Below are 25,625 nucleotides of genomic sequence, written 5' to 3'. Positions count from 1 at the left end.
ACTCCAACCTTGTTACGCCCCTGGGGAGCAATCTCGCAAAAACTAACCACCAGAAAAAACAGCAACCTTTTTTACTCCAGACATACATTTTATCAATAAATCACAGTGATTAAATCCAAAACAAGGCATCAGAAATGTGAATGGCACCCTGTTGTCAGCGTAGCGACTGCGGTGTCACAACACAGGAAGTGTGGAAATACACTTCAGAGATACGCTGTGACCCAGTTGCAGGGTCTAATCTGGAAAGCGCCCTGATCTGGGCCTGCAAGAAAAGGACTCAATACGAGATCTAAGAGCACTGATGGTTGTCTTACTTAACTATTATATCTATAGCCTGCTTTTTGGTCATGACTGGCTGCCAAAGTGGCTCATGATGAAACCTGTATCCTCTATAAGAAATATAAAGTTGTGTATATAGCAGTCTCTTCTAGCCGCTGGCAGTAAACGTCATAGTCCAGTTCCAAGCTTTGTGCTCCAGAGGAAGCAACAGAAGCAGCTGCAGGTGAAAGAGCTCTGGAGCTAGTTGATTGTATGCAGCTTTTCTGCTTATCTGCAGTTTCTTCTGGCCCTCATCAGTTAGCAATAGCAATAGCACTTACATTTATATACCGCTCTATAGCTGGAAGCTCTCTAAGCGGTTTACAATGATTTAGCATATTGCCCCCCAACATTCTGGGTACTCATTTTACCGACCTCGGAAGGATGGAAGGCTGAGTCAACCTTGAGCCCCTGGTCAGGATCGAACTTGTAACCTTCTGGTTACAGGGCGGCAGTTTTACCACTGTGCCACCAGGGGCTCATTTGTCTCTGGGCCCAGTTAGAACATAAGAACAGCCCTGCTGGATCAGGCCCAAGGCCCATCTAGTCCAGCATCCCATTTCTCACAGTGGCCCACCAGATGCTGCTGGAAGCCACAGGCAGGAGTTGAGGGCATACCCTCTCTCCTGCTGTTACTCCACCGCAACTGGTACCCAGAGGCACCCCACCCCCGACGCTGGAGGTGGCCTACAGTCCTCCGACTAGTAGCCATCAATAGACCTCTCCTCCATGAAGTTATCAAACCCCTCTTAAAGCCATCCAGGTTGTTGGCTGTCACCACATCTTGTGGCAGAGAATTCCACAAGTTGATAATGTGTTGTGTGAAAAAGTACTTCCGTTTGTTGGTCCTAGATTTCCTGGCAATCAATTTCATGGGATGATCCCTGGTTCTAGTGTTAAGGGAGAGGGAGAAGAATTTCTCTCTATCCACTTTCTCCATACCATGCATGGTTTTATAAACCTCTATCATGTCTCCCCGCAGTCTCTTTTTTCTAAACTAAATAGTCCCAGGTGTTGTAACCTAGCATCATAAGAAAGGTGCTCTAGGCCCGTGATCATCTTGGTTGCCCTCTTCTGCACCTTTTCCAGTTCTATAATGTCCTTTTTTAGATGTGGTGACCAGAATTGTACGCAGTACTCCAGGTGTGGCTGCACCATAGTTTTGTATAAGGGCATTATAATATTAGCCCTTTTATTTTCAATCCCTTTCCTAATGATCCCTAGCATGGAATTGACCTTTTTTACAGCTGCCGCACATTGAGTTGACACTTTCAATGAGCTGTCCACCACAACCCCTGTCCACCACAATGAGCTGTCCACCACAATGAGCTGTCCACCACAAGATCCCTCTCCTGGTCATTCACCGACAGCTCAGATCCCTTCAATGTATACTTGAAGTTGGGGTTCTTTGTCCCAATGTGCATCACTTCACGCTTGCCAACACTGAACTGCATTTGCCACTTTGTCGCCCACTCACCCAGTTTGGAGAGATCCTTTTGGAGCTCTTCACAATCAGTTATGGATTTCACTACCCGAAAGAGTTTGGTATCATCTGCAAATTTGGCCACCTCGCTGCTTACCCCTGCTTCTAGATCATTTATGAATAAATTAAAAAGCACTGGTCCCAGTACAGATCCCTGGGGGACCCCACTTCTTACTTCCCTCCATTGCGAAAACTCAATTTATACCTACCCTCTGTTTCCTGTCTTTCAACCAGTTAGCAATCCACACATGTACTTGTCCCCTTATCCCATGACCGCTAAGTTTCCTCAGGAGTCTTTGATGAGGAACTTTGTCAAACGGTTTTTGGAAGTCCAGGTGTACTATGTCAACTGGATCACCTTGATCCACACACTTGTTGACACTCTCAAAGAACTCCATAAGGTTGGTCAGGCAAGATTTACCTTTGCGGAACCCATGCTGGTTCACTCCCAGCAGGGCCTGTTCTTCTAGGTGCTTTACAATTTTATCCTTGAGGATGCTTTCCATCAATTTGCCTGGAACGGATGTTAAGCTAACTGGCCTGTAATTTCCTGGATCACCCCTGGATCCCTTCTTGAAAATCGGTGTTACATTTGCTACTCTCCAGTCCTCTGGTACAGAACCTGATTGCAGGGATAAGTTATACATTTTAGCAAGGAGGTCAACAATTTCACATTTGAGTTGAGTTGATGTCACAGTCTAGATTCCTGGTTCTTCCCTCTATGGATTGATGGGAGGTACAGGAAATACTTCAAGGGAACTCAAGGCTTTGTCTGCTTTACAGGAGTAGATGTCTTTTATATATGAGGAGCCTGTTATGCTGTGAGTAGAACTGGATTAAGTAAAGTGGATGTTTGCAAGGAGATCCCTGGCATCTCTGAGAAGCTCAGCAGTTCTAATTCTATTCTGGTCATGTAGATGCGTTGAAACAAAAGACAAGAAGAAAGCCTATGTAGGTATTGAGGGAGACCTTATACTGACTTTTCAAAGTGCATACTTTTTTATGATTACATTATCTTCAAATAAGAACCGAGAGCCTTTGGAGTCAGGTGGTATAAATAAAAACTACTATAGTCTTCTACATTCTACTCTTACAGCATCTGAACAACTAAAAAAAGTCTATAGATGGATTCAGATGATCATTCTTTGACCAAAAGTCACTGACTTGTTGTCCTGATGTTATCTTACAGCTGGATTTCTCTCTCTGGATTGTTAGAAAGAGTTCAGAGCAATATGGCCACTGCTTTCCACAAGCCAGTTATCTTGTGGTTTGAAGAAAGATCAGTGGCTCTGGAATTTATTTAGCAGAACTCTTCTGGCAGTGCAAGCTAATTGGGTTACCTAAATCTACCTTTCCTACAGAGCATTTTGTTTCACTTGTTATGCTAAACAAATAGTGGCTGACATTCTGATTAATGCTGCCCTTGTGCAGTGAGCAAAATTGTGCTATGGTGCACAAATTCCCCTTAAAACACATAACATGTGCTGCAGGTTGTGTACCTGTTTGCAGAAGTGCAAAAGTCCATGCAGTAATGCAACACTAGTCTGGTATGCAAGCTAGCACAACAGTCTTGTACTAGTGCAATGTCCTTGTGCAAATACGTTAGGCTGCAGCCAATCTCGCGCTCGCCCTCTCAGCTCAAGCAGCGCTCGCCCTCTCTCTCTCTCTAAAATATACTAGGGTTGTATGTGGCAAGCACCCCCCCCCCCGCTTTACCAATCGGAGGTAACAGAACAGAAGCACCGTGGTGATTTGGCAGTGGGAATTCCATATGCAGATAGGGAGGAGGTTGAGGTAGGGAGTGAGTGAGTAAGCAGCGGGGAGGGGGCAGGCAAGAGTGGGAGGCTGACACTGAGCAATAAAGCAGGGGCTGTGACAGAGGGCAAGGAGAGCCACAAAGTCCTAGTGCACAGACGATCAGTGCGGGTTCAGTATAGTTTGTTGTAAACATCTGTGGAATGTTGGTTACAGAATCTTCATCTGAGAAAGACATTGGAACAGTTTGTCAGTAAAGGTTCTTTTACTACTACTACTACTACTACTATTATTTCTTGTTTACACAGTCATACTGGTATTATTGACTGGTTTGTTTTATCCAGACATTGAGTCCTTCCCAAGGACCTGGGATGGCTGAATTTTATTATCAATGTTGTTGCTGTTATTATAGATACTGTTGCAGAATATAGGCTGTTCTCAGTAAAGTTGCTTTTTGTAATTGGCTGATGGTGATTTCTGTGGCCTCTATGGTGTTGAGGTGCTCTTCAAGTTGTTTTGGAATTGCACCTAGGGTGCCAATTACCACTGGGATTATTTTGGTTTTTTTTCTTCCATAGCCCTTCAATTTCAATTTGTAGATCTTTGTATTTTGTTGTTTTTTCTATTTCTTTTTCTTCTATTCTGCTATTCCCTGGTACTGCTATGTCGATTGTTTTAACTTGTTTTTCTTTCTTCTCGACCACAGTTATATTTGATTGATTGATTGATTTGATTTGTATACCGCCCTTCCAAAATGGCTCAGTATGGTTTCCCAGTATCTGGTGTATTGTGTGGCAGATGTTTGTCTGTTTGTAGTCGGAAGTCCCATAATATTTTTGCATCTTCATTTTCTACAACTTTTTCAATTGTATGATCCCACCAATTTTTGGCTACAGGTAGCTTGTATTTTTTGCAGATGTTTCAGTGTATCATCCCTGCTACCATGTCATGCCTTTGTTTGTAATCAGTCTGTGTGATCTTTTTACAACAGCTGATTAGGTGGTCCACTGTTTCATCTGCTTCTTTACAAAGGTGGCACTTGCTGTTTGTGGTTGATTTTTCTGCTTTTGCTCTTATTGCATTTGTTCTTAGTGCCTGTTCTTGTGCAGCCAATATTAGACCCTCTGTTTCTTTCTTCAAGTTGCCGTTCTTAAGCCATTGCCAGGTCTTGGTGATGTCTGATTTTCCACTTATATTGTGCAAATATTGACCATGCAGGGGCTTCTTTTTCCATTTTTCTGCTCGGTTCTTGACTTGTTCTTTCTTGTAGGCCTGCTTTGTTTCATTGGTGTTGAATAGTTTCTCGTTCTTGACCATTTGAAGTGCATCTTCTTCACTGTCCTTGATATATTCTTCAAGGCCTCTTTTCTCCTCCTCTGCTTTTTGATGGACTTGCAGCATTCCTCTTCCGCCTGAGCTGCAGGGGAGGTATAGCCTATCGACATCACTGCGGGGGTGCAGAGCATGATTGATGGTCATAATTTTCCTGGTCTTACGATCTAGCGTCTCTAGCTCTGCCTGGGTCCAGTCTATTATTCCTGCAGTGTATCTGATAATAGGTATAGCCCAGGTGTTTATGGCTTGAATGGTGTTCCCACCATTGAGTTTGGACTTTAGGATTTTTCTAACTCTCCTGATGTATTCACTTTCAATTTTTCTTTTAACTTCAGTGTGTGCGATGTTATCAGTCTGGAGAATGCCCAAGTATTTGTATTGTTCTTTCTCTTCCAGGTTCTTGATCTTGCTTCCATTGGGCAGTTCTATTCCTTCTGTTTTTCTTATTTTCCCTCTGTTCATTGTTAATGCAGCACACTTGTCTAGTCTAAACTCCATTGCTATATCGCTACTGAATATACGGACAGTATATAGCAGTGTTTAGCAGTGATTCGATTTCTGACTGGGACTTTCCATACAACTTCATATCATCCATGTACAGCAGATGGTTTATTTTACTTGATGTTTTAGATGTTTGGTATCCGAGGACTGTTTTGTTTAGTTTTTGTGAAAGTGGATTCATGGCGACTACAAACAACAGGGTGGATAGTGAGTCCCCTTCGAAAATACCTCTACTAATGCTAACCTGTCCAAGTGTCTCACCATTGATTAACTTTGTATTTTACATGCTCATTGGTTTTTAAAATAAATATCTGAATTTTTTTTCTGATACCAGTTGTTTCTAAACATTTTAGTATCCATGTGTGAGGCAATGAATCGAAGGCCTTCTTGTAGTCAATTCATGCAACACTTAGATTTGTTTTTCTTCTCTTGCAATTTTCTAAAATCATTTTGTCAATCAGCAGCTGGTCTTTTGTGCCTCTGGTGTTCGGGCAATTTCCCTTCTGTTCAACTGGAAGCTGCTTATTAGTTAATAAGTGTGGCATTACTTCATCTGCTATTATTCCAGTTAATAATTTGAACATGGTTGTCAGGCAGGTTATCGGTCTATAATTACTTGCAACCGCATCTCTTGCTGGGTCTTTTATTATGAGATGAGTTTTCCCAGTTAATAGCCATTGTTCAATATCACCTCCTTGCAAAATATGATTGAACTGTTTTGATAGTTGTTTATGAAGGCTTGTTAGGTGTTTAAGCCAAAAGCTATGCCGTTCATCATCGCCTGGAGCAGTCCAATTTTTAATTTTCTTTGCTCTTTCACTTATTAATTCTGGTGTTGTTATTAGATCTTGCATTTGTTGGTTACATTTTTCAACCTCTTTCACCCAGCCTGCTTTTTTATTTTAATCTATTGGATTGTCCCATAATTTCCCCCAGAATTGCACTGTTTCTTCTTTATTTGGTATTTCTGTGTTTCTTGCAGTTCCTTCGTATCTGCTAATCTTCTTTGACACTGCTGTTATATGCTGCTTTATTATTTCCAGAACTTCCCTAATTTTCCTTGAATCTAGATGGTATTTTTGGATCAGATATTGTTTGGTGTTTTCATTCTTCAGCTTCTTGTCTTTCATATCTTTCAATTTACTAGCATCCGATCTAAGCCTGGCGATTTTATTTTCTAATCTAATCTTCCATTTAGGTGATGTACTACTTTCTTTTTTTACAGCTCCACTGATCTTATATCCAACTCTTGTGTTGTTGTGGTGGGCCACTGTGCGAAACAGGATGTTGGACTAGATGGGCCTTGGGCCTGATCCAGCAGGGCTGTTCTTATGTTCTTATTGTTGCTGCATTGTACATTAGTTGGTTTGTTTCTTGCAAATTATTGGTTGTTATTTCTGCAAGTGCAGCATTGACATCTTTTACTGCCTGAGCAAGTTGTTGTTTGGCAACTGTTTTTAGAGCCAAAAGTCGAACCCTGGTGGTTGTCTGGTTCATGTGCTCAGTTATTTTTTGCTATAGTTCTTGTTGCTTTTCTGTTAAATGGCATTTGAGTTTTTGAGGTGAAGGCAAAGGGGAGGTTGCCTGGTTTTGATTTTGAAACAGTTCAGCAACAGTGGCATCCTTTTTTCTAACACCACCTCCACCTGCTCCTGAGCAACTTAAGTTGGTGGTAATTCTTCTTCCATATCTTGAGCCTGTGTTGCTCTTTGCATTTCTTCCAGCTCAACTTCGGTGAATACTTTACTTCTTATTATGAATCTTCTCTGGTCTGCTAGCCTTTGTTCTGTTATTTCTGTATCTGGATGCTTCTCTTTCCAAATTTGGTACATTCTTTTTAAATAACCTCTTCTAGTTGGACTAGACTTGTAATAGCAGATCATTATTTCCTTGTTAGCATTTTTTGTATATTTTTTTCAGTTAAGCGACGTTTCTTCCAGTAACCCTGCAGTTTCCAGCCCTGATTGCTTAAATGAAGATCCTGAGTCCTGTAGCCCACTTGCCACCAGATGTCCAGGGACTCCAGCGCCTGGCGCGGTCCTTGTTGACCCGGGCGACGACCGATCTGGTATAGATTTATTAAAGTTACATCTCACCATATTGTTGATGGGAGAGGCACTCTTCATCTGGCTCCTCTGGTGAGACCTGTCCAGTATGGTTGGACCTCTGGCATAGCTCGCACCTTCCTCAGAGCACGCAAGCCCCACAACCACGCCAAGGTAGTGCCTCACTGGGGGATTATTATTATTATTATTTAGATTTCTATACCGCCCTTCCAAAAATGGCTCAGGGTAGTTTACGCAGAGAAATAATAAATAAATAAGATGGATCCCTGTCCCCAAAGGGCTCACAATCCCTGCTATGCTTTAGCATAGCAGACTGCATTTTCCCTTCCTTCTCTTTGAGCAATGGCAACATTTGTATTTGGGGGATGAAATGGTTGTTAGTCCCATTAGAATAACCTGGTGGTAATTAGTCTTAACCTTTCTTGGCTCTTTGAGAATGGCTGAGGCTGTTAAAGCAAAAGCTAAGGCACTAAGCAGATTAAGTGATTTAGGGTTGTTATTCAGTCAGCAGACAAAATAATCACCACAGGTAGTTTATTTCAGGGCAGTAATGAGGAAAGTGTTTACTCCCTGGGCTCTGCTCACATGGCTCAGAGTAGTAGAAAAGCTGTTTGATTGAGTTACACTATGGCCTCCTGGGATCACATGTTCTTGTAAGTAGAACTAAATAGCATATCCCCAAACCCCATGCCCCCCTCCACTTCTACAGAAATCTTTTATAAAGTATTTGCTGCTCTCCAATTTAAATACCCTTCTCTATCCAGTTTAAATACTTGGACAATGGAATGCAACTTAGTATGCAGAGGACACCCCCACACACACACCCCCGCCATTAAGATTTTTTTTAAAAAAAACAAAACAAAACAAAACACTATTTCTGGGACTATTAAGTTAAGGTCTGTTCTGTCATACTTGTCAACTTTTCTCCAGAAGCCATGAAATATTGTTTTTCTTCCAAAACTAAAACATTGGTGCCTTGGAGATTCCATGTGTAGAGGTGCTTCATATGGATAATCACAAGTTGTATAGGCCTGGACTAGTCTGTTTGGTTGGCAACTTGGGATGTGATCTTCACACATGATTCTATCTTACACTGAATTACTTTTATCTATCTTGTTGTCTGTTCTGACCAGATGTGGCTTTTGAAGCCTCAGGCAAGTGTCTTTGCCTTTCAGCTGCTTGAGATTCTTTTAACTGGAGATGCCCGGAATTTAACTTGAGACCTTCTGCATGCAAAGTATGTGCTCTATCACTGAACTATGGTTTCTTCCCATACTGAGGTGAAATTGATCTAGGTTATATTATTGAGGGCAACATAGGAATGCTTATTATGCTGAAGACCACCAGTGGAAGACCAATGAAGACCATTATGCTGAAGAGGCACCAGTGTTCCTTCTAACAGGGATTCCCAGATGTTGTTGACTACAACTCCCAGAATCCCCATGCAAAAGCCACTGCAGCTGGGAATTCTAGGAGTTGTAGTCAATAACATCTGGGAATCCCTGTTAGAGGGAACACTGCCAGCCACACAACTCCATTTTCTTCACATCATCACTTAATTAACAAGAAGCTGAAGGTTTATATTTTAGGTTCTGACTATGGACTAAGGAAAGATTTTTTCCCATGTGGTAACAATATACAAATACTGTGGGGAAACTGTAGCTCATCTCGAATTTGCTAAATATAGCCAACTCAATATCTTGGTTTTTAAAATGCACTTCACTTTCCTCTCTGTTTTTGTAGATATAAACACAGTTGCAGGAGCTGCACTGAAGGTAGCCTGTGTATCTGCTGCTGTATCAGATGAGTCAGTTGCAGGAGATAGTGGAGTGTATGAAGCATCTGTGCAAAGGTATTCTTACTGAAGTTACTACATACTAAGCATGCATATGTAAGACAGGTCATCTGAAAGCTTGGATGTTCTACACAGGCTATTTTGAGATGAAAGAGCTGCCAGGATTTTGTGTGTGGAAAGGAACCTGCCCATCCCCACCCAGCATTCTACCTGAGTAGTGATAAGGGGCAGATCTAGGGAGAACTTCTCCATTTCCCTGCCCTTCTTTCTTCTCTTTACATCATGGGGACAAGAGAATGTCCAAAGCAGGAGATTTTACAATAGAATCCCATGAGATTGTCTCTTATCCTAAAAGAAATACTTCTCTTAAGAGAGTTTAATCTTTTATAATAAAGTAGATCCTGATAATCAGAACACTGTTTTATGGCTTAGCTTTTTAGGTGGGGGGGGGAGACCAAGATTTGCTGTGGCAAGTCCTCTGTGATACAGCAGCTGCAACGTTCTCATGCTGCTGTTGATCTATATGCAATATAAAAGGGATTTCTTAGTTAAAGCTACTCTTATACATTGGTATAAGAACCATTGGTCCATCGGTATTGTCTAAAAGGACTGCCAGCAGCCCTCCAGCATTTCAGGCAGGGATTTTACCCAACCCTACCTAGTGATGCCAAGGTAGATTCAACCTTCTTCATGCAAACATGTGCACTGCCACTGAAATATGGCTTCATCCGCATCCCTTAATTTAGATTTCTCCTCAAGTGCTCCTCCAAATTGTAATGATAGAGGAAGCCCTTTCTGCATAAGCCTTCCTTGGACATCCTTTGCAGTAGACATTATACTTACTTAAATGTTCTTTATTTTTTCAGGCCCCCTGTGTTGGAAGGTGTTGTGTTTGACAGTGGTGATCCAGAAGCAGCCAGCACTGCTAGAGTTCAGATTTCAACGAAGTAAGCTAGATGGCATCCTCTCTGTTTTGAGCTAAGCCTAACCACCGTTCCCTCTAAGTTGCGCAGCTGCACGCACGCGCACTCCCCCCAAGCTCCCCGTGCAGTGATCCTTCAGACCCACACACTTGCCGCCACTGGCTGCTCTCCTGGCTCCTAGCCCTCCCAGAAAGTGCTGCCCGTGCATTCGCTGCTGCTGGCTGGCTGCTAGCCCTCCCAGAAAGTGTTTCTGCTCTCTTGGCCCTCCCAGAAAGCGCTGCTTCCTCTGCCACCTTTCCTCATTGCCTCAGACTGCTCTGGGCGGTGGTCCTTGGCTCCCCATTGCTTCACCCACCCACCCCACCCCTCTGCCAGCGGTGACTGCCATCTCCTTGGCACACAAGAGGACCAATAACAAGGGCTCCATGGGTGGTCGCCAGTGTGGAAGAGGCTTATTCAATTAATTATTTAATTATATCTCTTCTACTATAGCAACTCCCACCCTTGTTCCTTGTGTAATTATTGAAATTATTGCCTAGAGAATCTGAATCTAATGGATTTTCCAGATCCTGTTCCTTTTGTTGTTCTCCTGGTTCTCTCAGTCCTGCACATGAAAGGGAATTTTCCTTTTCTTCTCCCAGACAGAAATTAATATATAAATTAATATATACTTGTGAAAGTTTGACTTATTTGTGGAATATTAGCATAAGGGGGGGAAACCCACACAGCCCCCATTTTAACTTCCCTCCCCTTCCCCTGCAATACTTTATTTTATTTTTATATGTTATATTTTTATATCCATCCCTGTTGGGTTTTAGGAAACAATTAAAGACACATCTTTTCAGCCAAGCTTTTTAGTTATTTGGTAGTTTTAGGAGTATTATTTTAATTATGCTATTAAGATGCTTGGTTTGTTTTATTGCTGTAAACCTTTCATGTAAAATATTTTGTGCCTTTCCATGCTGTGCCTTTCAGGCAAAATATTTTAAATATTTTCATGTTTTCAGTCAGTGTGTGTGCACTTTTAGTTCTTGCTCTGCGCTTATTGTGTGACATCATTGTTAATTATTATCATTATATTCCATTTTCCAATGCAGCATCTGGTAGGCCACTGTGTGAAACAGGATCCTGGACTAGAGGGGCCTTGGGCCTGATCCAGCAGGGCTGTTCTTATGTTCTAAAATGTTCTGAAAGTGATTTGCATCTGTCCCTAAAAGCCAACTGTCTTTACGGGATAAGAGCAAGAAAGCACGGATGAATTAAAATTTAAATAAAACCTAAAACAGGGAGTTATTAAATAAAATAAAAATAAATAAAATAAAACTTAAATTTATTTATTATAATTTGATTTAATTACTTAATACAAAAACATTTTGTTATAGGCCCCTTTTAGCCACCAATTACTATTAAAACAGAAAGCCGATAAAGGCAATTGACCAGCAGCAATTACTTTGTAATAAAATGTATAAAATAAAAATAAAATAAACTACTTTTTCCTTCCATATGTATGGTGCAAATTTATGATGCTTAGTAATGAATAACTAGTTTCGGTGTTGGTTAATAAGCTGCAGAAGAAGAGAGGTGGGGGCGGGGCGGAGATAAAGATTTGTGCGGCACATTATTGCTTTACGTGTGTGTGTGTGTGTGTGTGTGTGTGTGAGAGAGAGAGAGAGAGAGAGAGAGAGAGTGTTATGTGCACATACTGCCTTGAAACTGCCACCCAGAACAAAACTCTTTCCGCTCACTCATGATAAACATTAGAGCGAACACTGACCCTATCCCTAATTAATATCCAATGTCTGGTGCTTCTCCTATGATAGTCTCTTTTTCTTTCTGCAGTTAAATCTCTGTTCATGTATCATCAATAATAAGGCAATACCATATATTTAGATTTAAGTTTCTGAGATGATGTTGAAGAGATTGCTGATTTTACAACAAAAGCCTCAGAATACAGATCTCTGAACCTTCTTAATTTAGCATCCCTTACTGTCCTCAGCATAGCATTAATGGGGATTGGGGTGTGTGGAATCTAATTGCATAATTAATTGCCTGCCCTGAATAATCTAGTTAATGATTTTACAGAGAGAAGGAACTATGTTCAAAAGCTGGTTGGACTAGGACCGGGAAGACCTGAGATTGAATCCCTATTCAACTGTGAAACTCACTGGGTGACTCTGGGCCAGTCATGTATCTCTCAGCCTATCCTACCTCTTAGGGTTGTTGTTAGGATAAAAATAACCATGTACTACACTTCTCTGAGCTTCTCAGAGGAAGAGCTGGATATAAGTGTAAAAACAAATAAAATAACTTTTTCTCCTTTTAAGATATGGGAGGCATACCATAAGACATGTGAACAACATTCTATATTTGACAATCCAACCTGGAATTTTGCTGGACCCATGCATTAAATGAATTCTAGTTAACCCAAACATTTTGGAGATAATCTACCAATTCTGCCCTTTCCTAACCCTAAATATATTCCCAGATGCAAGTGTGCATAGGATTGCAGGCTTAATATAACAAATGCCTGAAAATGTCCTAAACAACTATCTTTGTGATTAGGGTCAGTTTATTACTGCTGATTATTGCCTTTTCTGCTTCTTTTCCAAATCAGGTATGATGACAAAAATAAACAATTTGCAATATTAGTAGCCCAGCTGAACAATGTGCCTATTCTCCTACCACAACAAGACCTGAAAGTGTAAGTAAGTGGAATGACATACTAAGGATGCTTGCAAAAGATTCCTAGGGTGCTCTTGAACAATCCACCTACATTTTATGGATTATACTGTTGTATTTTAACCTTGTAAACCAATTTGAGATAAAAGTATGCAAAGCAGTTCAGGAGAATTTCCATATTTGCAGGGGTTCTGTTCTCCGCTACTACTGCAGATACAGAAACCACGAATACTGGGTTATTGGTGCAATGGGATCGCAGGGGTTAGGTTCCAGGAGAGGGAAATCTCCATTTTTTTGGAAGCTTTTCTCTTAAAAACGGGGCTAAAAGGCCCTATAAATGTGTGTGTTGGGGAGAGCCGAATGTGCTCCACAGGTCCCCAACAGACCATAAATGTCCTCCAGGAATTGAAAATTGGCCTAAAATTGGTTGACAGTTGCCATCTCCCCACTTTAAAAATGAGTGATAAAATGGCTCCCTATGTCAAAATAGAGGCTGGAAATGAATTCTGAGGTCATTTCCGGCCACCTGCACATACACGGATCTAACCCGTTTTTGCCTTTTTGTCTATTACCCGACAGCGAATACATGAAACTGCGGATAACGAGGTTCTCCTGTATAGAAATCTGTCTCCTTTTATATAATGACATTCAACAACAAAACATGGTTATGTTTTTTATTTCCCTTCAGTAATCACTCCTAAGCATTAGGGATGTGTGAATCGATTTGGGTACAAAATGATTTGTACCAGAATCTAGCTGATTCAGGTGATTTGTAGGCAGAACAAATCACCCCTGTGCTCAGTTGCCCAGATTTGGGTTCAAAAACAAATCACCCCAGATTTGGACCTCAAAATTTTGGGGATTTGGACCTCCATTTTGTGGCCAAAGTGGGTTGGGTGGTAGTTCCCAATGGGTGGAAGCTTCCACCCAGATTTCAAAGAAATTGGGCAACGGGGTGATTTTAAAAAATATTTTGAAGTTGGCACGTCTTTAAGCTTTTCCCCATAGTGGAATCCACCGTCACTCCTCATCTTTGTTCATTCATAATGATGAATAAACATAGAAATAATCCACTCTCATTTCCTACCAGAGAATCTACTTTCAGAACACTTCAGACATTGAAAACAACAGAAGTGCCCCATGGGCTTGTTTTGCAAGTTTTTGACACCCTATGTGCACTACACCACAACCTGCTCTGGGCCATCCTGGTGCCCCCCAAGTGGAATTATGGAGCTGCTGAAATTCCCCATTATTCCCTATGCTTAAGGGAAAGCTTAAAGACGTGCCAACTTAAAATATTTTAAACATCACCCCTTTGCCTAATTTCTTTGAAATCTGGGTGGTAGCTTCCACCCATTGGGCACTACTGCCCACCACACACTTTGTTCCTGGAACCCCTTTTTTTGCCCTGTATCGCTTCGGATTCAGAAAATTCAGGTACAACTCGAATCTGGGGTGATTCAGGGACAGATTCGTACCCAAAACAAATGGGGGGTGATTCGGTTGGGTACAAATCAAATTTTAAAAACCAATATGTGCACATCTCTATTAACTTGGAGAAACAGATGCAACTTTCCTTCTTTATCATTTGCATTCATTAAATATACTCATTTATAAAATGATGATAAAATACTTGAAGATCAGTATTGAACAAGCTAGTCATCTAATTGACGAGGAAAACCTGTTGTAGCTTAGCAGAGGGCATGGGAAACTGAAATTATTCCTGAAGGTTGACATATGCCCATGTACTTTAGCAAATTCATAGTCCTGTGAATGCTTTGTTGATTTGCTTAGGTCACAACTAACCAGCGTTATTGCTTTGATGTTGTGTTATAATTGTGTGTAAAGTAAAGTGTGCCGTCAAGTCAGTGTTGACTCCTGGTGACCACAGAGCCCTGTGGTTGTCCTTGGTAGAATATAGGAGGGGTTTACCATTGCCTCCTCCCGTGCAGTATGAGATTATGCCTTTCAGCATCTTCCTATATCGCTGCTGCCTGATATAGGTACCAGCAGGGATTCGAACCGGCAACCTCATGCTTGCTAGGCAAGTCATTTCCTGCTGCACCATTAGGTGGCTTATGTGTGTGTACTCCAGTATAAAGGACAGGATCTAAGCACTTAACATTTTTTATTCAGTTGTCTTAAACCTTAGATAATCAAGGACTCTTATTCTGAACTTGCATCCTACAAATATAAAAGCTAACTAAAACACAGCCCTTGCCTCCCCTAAACCTAGCCAAGCTATTGACGAAGTATAACACTTAAAGATGGTTCTGCCACTACTCTGTTGCTAACCCCCCGAATGTATACAGTGAGGGAAATAAGTATTTGATCCCCTGCTGATTTTGTCCGTTTGCCCTCTGACACAGAAATGACCAGGCTATAATTGGAATGGTAGGTTTATTGTAGTTGTGAGAGACAGAACAACAACAAACAAACCCTCAAAAGCCCAGTGCCCAAAAGTCAGCGATGGATTTGCATTGTAGTGAGGGAAATAAGTATTCGATCCCTTCACAAAAGATGTCTTAGTACTTGGTGGCAAAACCCTTGTTGGCAATCACAGAGGTCAGACGTTTCTTGTAGTTGGCCACCAGGTTTGCACACAACCCAGGAGGGATGTTGTCCCACTCCTCTTTGCAGATCCTCTCCAAGTCAGAAAGGTTTCGAGGCTGATGTTTGGCAACCCGAACCTTCAGCTCCCTCCACAGATTTTCTATGGGATTAAGGTCTGGAGATTGGCTGGGCCACTCCAGGACCTTCATGTGCTTCTTCTTGAGCCACTCCTTTGTTGCCTAGGCTGTGTGTTTTGCGTCATTGTCATGCTGGAATACCCATCCACGACCCATTCTCAATGCCCTGGCTGAAGGAAGGATGTGCTCACCCAAGATCTGACGGTACATGGTCCCATCCATCGTCCCTTCGATGTGGTGAAGGTGTCCTGTCCCCTTAGCAGAAAAACACCCCCAAAGCATAATGTGTCCACCTCCATGCTTGACGATGGGGATGGTGTTCTTGGGCTCATAGGCAGCATTCCTCCTCCTCCACACACGGCGAGTTGAGTTGATGCCAGAGAGCTCGATTTTGGTCTCATCTGACCACAACACTTTCGCCCAGTTCTCCTCTGGATCATTCAGATGTGCATTGGCAAACTGCAGACGGGCCTGTACATGTGCTGCCTTGAGCAGGGGGAACTTGCAGGCACTGCAAGATTTCAGTCCTTCACGGCGTAGTGTGTTACCAATTGTTTTCTTGGTGACTATGGTTCCAGCTGCCCTGAGATCATTGACAAGTTCCCCCTGTGTAGTTCTGGGCTGCTTTGTCACCGTTCTCATGAAAATTGCAACTCCACGAGGTGAGATCTTGCATGGAGCCCCAGACCTAGGGAGATTGACAGTTATTTTGTGTTTCTTCCATTTGCGAGTTATCGTGCCAACTGTAGTCACCTTCTCACCAAGCTGCTTGGCGATAGTCTTGTAGCCCAGTCCAGCCTTGTGCAGGTCTACAACCTTGTCCCTGACATCCTTTGACAGCTCTTTGGTCTTGGGCATGGTGGTGAGTTTGGAAGCTGAGTGATTGCTTGCTTCTATGGACAGGTGTCTTTTATACAGGTACTGTAACAAGCTGGGATTAGGAGCACTCCCTTACAGAGGGTGTTCCTCATCTCAGCTCGTTACCTGCATATAGTGAAAAGACACCTGGGAGCCTGAAATCTTGCTGGTTGATAGGGGATCGAATACTTCTTTCCCTCACTACAATGCAAATCCATCGCTGACTTTTGGGCACTGGGCTTTTGAGGGTTTGTTTGTTGTTGTTCTGTCTCTCACAGCTACAATAAACCTTCCATTTCAATTATAGCCTGGTCATTTCTGTGTCAGAGGGCAAACGGATAAAATCAGCAGGGGATCAAATACTTATTTCCCTCACTGTAAGAGCTGCTTCATATGTAAGATATACACCTAAAGTGTATTAAAAGAAACATATGTTGTAATGCAAGTATCCTCATCAATGAGCTGGGAACTCAACAGCTTCCTGTTGAGTGTACGCGAGGAAGCAACCGCAGATGTGCTGCTGCATTAAGTTTATGTATCATATTTCTATACTGAACATACAACAAATATTAAAAAGGATAAAAAGATTAAAACAACCATGATAGAAAACCAATAAAAATTAATTAAAAGCTTGAGAAAACAGGTGTGTCTTAAGGGTCTTAAAAAAAAACAGTCAGAGATGGGAAAACTCTTATTTTAACAGGGAGTGTATTGCAGAGTTCCAGGCCAGTCGAAGAGAAGGTGAGGTCTCGAGTAGCCACCAAATGAGCTGGTGGTAGCCGTAACCAGACCTCCCCAGATGATCTCAATAGGCAGGAGGGTTCATGACAAAGGAGGCGCTCTCTTAAATATCCTGGACCCAAGCCGTTAAGGCCTTTATAGGTAATAATCAGCACTTCACATTTCACTCAGAAACATATCTGCAACTAGTGCAGATCTTTTAAGATTGGTGTTGTGTGGCATTTTCGGATTATCCCAGAGACCAGTCTGGCTGCGACATTCTGCACCAATTGTAGCTTATGGACTATGTACAAAGGCAGCCCCATGAAGAGTGCATTATGAAAACCAAGTCTGGAGCTTACCAGCACATGTACCGTTGTTTTAAGTTCATTTTCCTCAAGAAATGGGCATAGCTGACGTATCAGCCAAAGCAGATAAAGAGTGCCCCTGGCTGTTGCCTCAACCTTAGAGACCAGAGAGAGTTTTGGATCCAGGAGTACTCCCAATATATCTATTTGTTCTTTCTGGGAGAGTGTAACCCCATCCAGTATAGGCAGATTTAAACCTTTTGAGTTCTGACCGCCCCCACCCCTGTCAGTACCACCATCTTACTTGGATCCAATTTCAGTGGATCCATCCCTCATCCAGCCCGTTACTGCCTCCAGGCAGGCATTTAAGGAAGTTATGCCATTATCTGATGAAGTTGATATGGAGAAATAGATCTGGATGTTGTCAGCATATTGATAACACGCTGCACCAAATCTCCTGATGATCTCTCCCAGCAGTTGAAATACCCTTAGAGCTTTTATTGTTAAACTATCTCTTAGAGTTCAGGGATAGTTAACCAGTGGTCCGCTGGTTGGATCTGGCCATCAGAGCAATCTACAGGTGAAACTCAGAAAATTAGAATATCGTGCAAAAGTCCATTAATTTCAGTAATGCAAATTAAAAGGTGAAACTGATATATGAGACAGACGCATTACATGCAAAGCGAGATAAGTCAAGCCTTAATTTGTTATAATTGTGATGATCATGGCGTACAGGTCATGTAAACCCCAAATCCACAATCTCAGAAAATTAGAATATTACATGGAACCAAGAAGACAAGGATTGAAGAATAGAACAATATTGGACCTCTGAAAAGTATAAGCATGCATATGTATTCAGTACTTGGTTTGGGCCCCTTTTGCAGCAATTACTGCCTCAATGCGGCGTGGCATGGATGCTATCAGCCTGTGGCACTGATGAGGTGTTATGGAAGACCAGGATGCTTCATTAGCAGCCTTCAGCAATTCTGCATTGTTTGGTCTCATGTCTCTCATCCTTCTCTTGGCAATGCCCCATAGATTCTCTATGGGGTCAGGTCAGGCGAGTTTGCTGGCCAATCAAGCACAGTACACTGTATACTTTTCAGAGGTCTGATATTGTTCTATTCTTCAATCCTTGTCTTCTTGGTTCCATGTAATATTCTAATTTTCTGAGATTGTGGATTTGGGGTTTTCATGAGCTGTATGCCATGATCATCACAATTATAACAAACAAGTAAATTTTAGCCCGTTGAATAACGGGCGCTAGGAAGGGAAGGGGCCGATAACCGTCCTCCCGCCCTCCCAGCTGCCCGACTTACCCTTCCCCGCACCCCCCCCAAAGGAATAAGGGCCTCCGCGGCCGCCGGAACTGCCCTCCCGCCCTCCCAGCTGCCCGAGCCCTACTCACCCGAGTCAGCCCGCAAGAGCCGGGCGAAGTGCAAGCATGTTTTCAAAAGGTCCAGAGAGGAGCTCGCAAACAGAGCTCCTCTCTGTGCTAAGTCTCTTCCCGAACTCGGAAGTCAGGAAGAGACTTAGCACAGAGAGGAGCTCTGTTTGCGAGCTCCTCTCTGGACCTTTTGAAAACATGCTTGCACTTCGCCCGGCTCTTGCGGGCTGACTCGGGTGAGTAGGGCTCGGGCAGCTGGGAGGGCGGGAGGGCAGTTCCGGCGGCCGCGGAGGCCCTTATTCCTTTGGGGGGGGTGCGGGGAAGGGTAAGTCGGGCAGCTGGGAGGGCGGGAAGGTGGATATTGGCTGTGGCGCCGCCGCCGCCAGCCTCTATGCCGCGGCCGGTCTCCCCGGCCAGGCAAGGGCCCCAAGCCGCCCAGCTGCGGCGGCGGCGCCAGGCCTCGGCGGCGGCTCGGCCACCACCTCGGCCGGCTTCCCCCGCCGCCTCCTCCCCCTGCCCGGCTTCGGCAGCGCGGCCATGGCTCCGCCGCCGCCTTGGCCGCGCCGCGTCCTCTGGCCGAGGCGGCAGCTTTGCCGCCGCTTCGGCCAGTGTCCCCCGCCGCCGCTTATCCGGCTTCTTCGGGCGGCCACTTCTGGCCGCCCAAGATGGCCGCCGGGTGCTGGCGGTTGTCTCTCCCTTGGACTGTTCTGAGCGTGCGCTCCGCGCACGCTCAGAACAGTCGAGGCACGGACGGACACCAAGTGTTTTATTAGAGAGGATTAAGGCTTGACTTATCTCGCTTTGCATGTAATGCGTCTGTCTCATATATCAGTTTCACCTTTTAATTTGCATTACTGAAATTAATGGACTTTTGCACGATATTCTAATTTTCCGAGTTTCACCTGTATTTGTTTCCTAATGACCCTACCAAATTTTAGTCAATGTGTTATACCACGTTTCCCCACACTTTCACTTGAATGAAAAAGAAAAAAATTCATTCTCCCTAGTTGTTGCCTCCAGTAGTCTAGGACTATGGGGTGATCTCTGATCTGTCCACTAGGAGGCAGGTTCTTTGAAGAAAGACTCAGCTGGATGTAGGTTAGGAGATTTCTCCCATTTCCTCCTTGAAGTCTTGTCTTTCTCTTCCCTCTACTTTGAGGCAGGTTGAAAAGCCTGGCCAGAGGGATCGGCTACAGCCGGTTCATCCTCTCTCTTACTAACTGTTCAGATAAGAAGTCTCAGGCTACCAGCAGCAAAGCAGAAAGATTTCACACTTTTAGTGTTGCATCTCTGTTTTGGATTTTTTTAAAAAACCCAGAATATTTATATATAGTACCATCCACAACTGTATGTAAAATTTATGGCTGAATTCATGTGTTCCATAACTGCGAGTAGTACAAGGGTGTAGGTTTTTTTTAAAGCCTCAAAAAAGTTGTAGTTGCCACACACTCCCCTCCGCCAAAAAAGAGTGGCAATGAGTTCTGGAGACTGCTGAAATCTTATGGGAAGATGTCAGAAGAGCACATAATTGTTTGTTATGTAAGTTATGCTGAGCCTCACCTCAATTCTGTGTTCTGTCTGTGCAAAAGATGGAAGAAAACAATGTAGACAATATAGAAAGAGGTTCTTGTAGAATCTTACCCAGATGTTTCTAGTGCTTGTAGTTATTAAACAATCTTCCCAGCTGTAATTTGACTACATTATGCAAATAATTTGCACTATTGAAACTTTTCAGAAGTTTCATTGCCAGCTCTATAAGACCAAATTTTAAAAACCCTATGCCAACAGAAGCCCATTGAAATGATTGAAAATTGAAAAAACAAAAACAAAAAACAGTGCCTAGCTACAGTTTTCAGGCAAGAAGTAGAAAACACAACAGCATCAATTCTGTATCTACATTTGGGATTAGTTTCCTATTACCAATGTAAGTTCTATTCTGCCAAGCTGTGCAAGGACTCTTGTTCTGAGCTGCAATAATTTTCTGCATGTACAGTGAACCTGTATTGTAAATAATGCTGATTAAGCTATTCTTCAACAGGAACATTCGTGTGGCTGTTCTTCCCTGTTCTGAAAGTACAAGTTGTTTGTTCCGTACAAGACTCATGGAGGCTTCAGACAATCTCGTATTCAATGAATTATTTTGCATTGTGATCTCTTACTCTGTTTTACGCCAGAAGACGTTAAGGGTTGATGTCTGCGCTGTGGATAAGTGCCATCTTGAAGAGTGCTTGGTTAGTGTGTGTTCCTACTGTGTGTTAATTGTTTCAATGTTTTATACATAAAGCTTTGTTGGATTTTCAGGAGGCATATTCTGCATACAGATAACAGCAATTATGGACAGTTGGTAGTCTCCACAGTATATCTGACACAACATGTGGCAGCAGAAGACTTTCCCCACCTCTTTCCCACTGAGCCCACTCTGAACTTCCCAGAGAAGCTGTAGTTGAGGGTTGGCGGCCTTCAGTAACAATATGGGATGTAGCACAAGAGGCTTCAGGGGTGGGGTGGGGGGAATCCCAGAATCTGTGAGGAAAACCACTAGAAGTTCTGCCCTTGGCTTCTGGAATTCACCACCTCACCCATGATGGTGCATTCCATGTCACTGATGAAGGTCCTCTGTCTCTTAGCAACAGCTCTTCAGGAGGGCTCAGTGTCAGCTTGGTAGTGGAGAAGGGGTGGGGCAATGCCTTCTACCAGTGACACTGTGCCAGCAACATTATGGAAGCTACCCGTAATTGCCACTACCCATGTGGAGAAGATGCATCACTAAATAAATACTTGTAATAAGGAAGTACAGTATTATGGGTACCCACTTTGTAATCAGCCAATGCTTTAGGTATTTATTAAAATTCTGATGCATTGTTACTATTTTTATCTTTATACATTTAGACTTTGGAGACTTCTTTCACACATGAATAGTTCTCTGGCAGGTGGTCCTCAGGCAAGCATCTCAGGAGTGTCCCAGCCATCTCGCAGCTATGCAGTGCTCACTGGAGTCACTGTTTGTGTTTAGAGCATTTTGTAGTTTGCTTTTCAGTCCAGTGACTTTTAGAGCATGTCGAAGAGGTTATAAATACAGTAAAGCAACAATAAAACTAAGTATTGAAAGCAGCAGTGCAGCATATGTTAAAATACTCAGTGCCAGGTTAAGTGAAAAACGGAAGATCTAAAATATCCAGGCAAATAACAAGGTCTTCACCTGATTTCAAAAAGTCAGTAACTGACATGTCACACAGTGTTACATGGGCAATATAGAACAATCCATGTTGCTGCGGGATTCTAATTCACCCAGTGACTATGCTGCCCAAGAGGGCAGTACTGGTCCTATGAATCTTGTGTGGTCACATGTTGTGTACTACTCTCACGGTTCCCAATGGAAGTAGCACATGGTATTCAATCACCCAAATGTCAGCAGTACTGATACTGCCCTCTTGCACACTGTGTCTGGGTGATTTAGAGCCCCACAGCAGTGTGGGTGGTTCTGTACCAACCACATTATGGTATGGAACATATTGATAATTGAAACTGGCACCAGACAAACCTTGCTGGCAAGACCATTTCAGAGACAGGGCACCAGAACCACTACCCATCTAGGTTCTAAAGGTAGGGGGCTCAAAGAAGACCTCAGAGGAAGCTCTCAGTATTCAGGCAAGTTCATGTGTGATAAGGTTGCCCTTGAGATAAACTGTCGCAAGCTGTTTAGAGCTTTAAAAGTTAAAACCAGCAGTTTTAATTGTGTGCATCAGAGTGTCTCTGTGAAGACTTTATAAATAATTGCTGCAACTTTCTTTGATTATGGCAGCTCCAGGCATTAAAATAGTTGCATGGAAATCCTTAAATATTCAGGACCCAGTTGATGTTTGAGGGGAGGCCCCCACTTGAGAATCTCAGGAGCACATGGAGTTGTCAGGGCTGCAGTAATACATAACTCGTGCAGAGATGCCACTATTTCTGTGAGCTGATCTTTCAGGCATGCTTGTAGATGCTGCCAGTGTGATATGCAAAATTGTGACAGCTCAAAAAGATGATGCTGCAATCAAGAAATTCATGATCTCTGTTCTGCAAAAATTTCAAGGAAAGTGAACTAGTATTTATTTTCCAAATAACTAAACTTCCAACTTGGGAAGCTTTTTATTCTCTCAGGCCATACATTATCCTAGCATTTGTTTTAATTGTCCATTTGAATGTTATGAAGATGCCCTTTGCTGTTTTTCTCTGGCTCTACAGGGAGGAGCACAAATTAGTCTTGCTGAGACTTGTAGATCTGGAGAGAGGTCAACACGCTGGTACAACCTCCTCAGTTATAAATACCTGCAGAGGCAAAGCAGTAGAGATAAGCAAGAGGATGTCTATTCTAAGCTACCCTGCAATGAGAAAATGGTAAAGACTAATAAAGATGTTTTGTACAAACCAATGCTTGCTAATTGCTGGAAAACTGTAATATGATAGGAGACAAAACCTCAGGCTTGCACGTCTGAGATCTAATTACTCTTAAGAAAAATGGGGGTGGGGGGAGCCTTTCGTTTTTGGACAGACTGTGGTACCTGGCTAATAAAATACCATTTTCTTGATGTGAATAACATTAGCCTTTGACAAAAGGAGGAATTATGTCATCAACTCTTTCTCACAGGACTCTGTATCGGCACTATTGGAACAGACTGCTGTTGAACTAGAAGCTGTGGAGAAAAAGCTAGAAGATAGCAGAAGCACTTTAGTTATTGGTGAAAATTGGTAAGTGATGTGGTATATTGGTAAGATGGTCTATTGAAAGTCAACCCTTGACACAAAAGCTTGTGTCAAGGACTGACAGTGGTATAAAATAGTCACATCTCACAACTGCTGCAGTGTTATGGCCTCTTTTGGTTTCATTATCCATGTTTTAGAGGGCAGGATTAGACTAATAGTAGCAACATCATCAAACATCAAGTCATAGTAGTATCATCATATTATTACTGTTGTGTTGTAGGGTTACCGCCCACTAATAATGTCAATTTTATTCTTGACATTTCTTTGCATTGTGAAGCTAAGATAAGCAAGTCTCTGAGGAAAATCACTGTGTAGAATGAGGCTAAAGGTTGAAACTGCAAAATCAAACTGACATTTGCAGAAGCACATCATCCTTTATTACATTGACACCAGTGCTCCCTCTTAAGGCGTGTGCATGTGCGCATGCTCACACAAGTTTTTTGATGTCCGCTTAGTTAATTTTTGATCCCACTCAGTTGAATCAGGAAGGCACCACTCTGAATGAACATGCGCACACACTGATACTGCTTCCCAGAACAAAACTCATTCTGTACACACATGAACAAAATTAGAGGGAAACACCTATTGACACCCTTTCTTAATTTATAAAAATCTATACTTCGGAGTTAATATACATAGTACAGGAAGTCCCTAATTTATAAATATGTTGTGTTCCAAAAGCTTGTTTTAAGTCAGATGTTCATAACTTGGAACGCATATAGTTCCCAAGAGGCTTGTTTGTATGTGTGGGTTGGCTTTTGTAAGTTGGAGGACTCGCTTAATGCAATATGTTACATTACGTTTGTAAGTCGAGCGTTTGTAACACAGGGAGTGCCTGTATCCAGTTGTATTAAAACATCAAAGTTCAACCCAAGAGGTTGACTTCTTTAAAAATGTAGATTGGTGCAGGATTTGCCAAGTTCTAAAGTTGTGTTCTCTGAAATGCTGAAACTATGCTTTTGTTATAGTAAGGTTTAACTGACGATGCCTAAGTACTTGAGGTCACATTTCAAAGTGTGTGTGTTCATTTACTCACTCAGTCATTCGTTCATGTTCATTCTTCTCTAGTGTGCCTCTTTTAGCAGTTATTTGCCAGACTGTGTCCGACTCCCTCATTGTAATCCATTTATACATATAAGCAAAATATTCATTATTTTAAAAAACCCTAATGTTCACCTGCTGGAGTCAATGCAAGTAATATTCTCCCTGTGGTGGCTCCCCATTGTATTTCTGCTTGTTAATGCTGTAGTGTTATGCTTATGTAATGTTAGTAGTCCACTGTTTGAGTCACCCCAGTTATGTAGAATGTCAGTGATGCATCTCCCTGGTGGTGGCAGCTGGTGTCAATGTGAAGACTTCCCATACTACTCAGCTGACTTGTGGTAAGCCCAATGCAAATAGTATGGCTGCCCTATGGAGCTTAGGAACATAGGAAACTGCCATATACTGAGTCAGACCATTGGTCTATCTAGCTCAGTATTGTCTTCACAGACTGGCAGCAGCTTCTCCAAGGTTGCAGGCAGGAATCTCTCTCAGCCCTATCTTGGAGAAGCCAGGGAGGGAACTTGAAACCTTCTGCTCTTCCCAGAGCGGCTTCATCCCCTGAGGGGAATATCCTGCAGTGCTCACACATCAAGTCTCCCATTCAGATGCAACCAGGGCAGACCCTGCTTAGCTATGGGGACAAGTCATGCTTGCTACCACAAGACCAGCTCTCCTCTCCTTGTGGAGAGGAAGGGTTTGTGTTTTTGTTCTGGAGCTTCTACAGGGGCTGAGTAATGAATGAAGCACAAGGTAGAAGAATACATTTAGAACTTTCCAAAATTAAAAAAAAATATCCAAATTTATTGTTGCTTTACTCCAACTAGTGTATCCTTGTGTATTATATAGCATCAATATACATCTCTTAGCACTGTAGAAAACTGGTATGAAGCCCAATGTGTCTGGGAGTATTAGCTTTGCCATAGTCTTTAAGGCTGGTATGTTGCATGTGCTGTATTTTTATGGAGTTGTTTTGTTATGTGAAAATACCACCTTAAGTGGTGCAGCGGGGAAATGCTT

At 42.6% G+C, this 25,625-nt stretch overlaps 1 protein-coding gene across 2 annotated transcripts in view; it reads left to right on the top strand.

Annotated features, from left to right (window-relative positions):
* WWC1 (WW and C2 domain containing 1) overlaps positions 1–25,625 on the top strand; it is a 168,160-nt gene that overhangs the window by 116,420 nt on the left and 26,115 nt on the right. For both annotated transcript variants that reach the window (XM_053289852.1, XM_053289853.1), the window contains exons 12-17: positions 9,202–9,310; positions 10,120–10,200; positions 12,791–12,877; positions 20,857–21,049; positions 23,046–23,198; positions 23,449–23,549. In XM_053289852.1, the coding sequence (XP_053145827.1) occupies positions 9,202–9,310; positions 10,120–10,200; positions 12,791–12,877; positions 20,857–21,049; positions 23,046–23,198; positions 23,449–23,549 (724 nt within the window). The remainder of the gene's footprint in view (positions 1–9,201; positions 9,311–10,119; positions 10,201–12,790; positions 12,878–20,856; positions 21,050–23,045; positions 23,199–23,448; positions 23,550–25,625) is intronic.

Source organism: Hemicordylus capensis, chromosome 2, assembly GCF_027244095.1.
Source record: "Hemicordylus capensis ecotype Gifberg chromosome 2, rHemCap1.1.pri, whole genome shotgun sequence".
NCBI classification, from domain to species: Eukaryota; Metazoa; Chordata; class Lepidosauria; order Squamata; family Cordylidae; genus Hemicordylus; species Hemicordylus capensis.
This window is presented reverse-complemented; position numbering and strand designations above follow the sequence as displayed.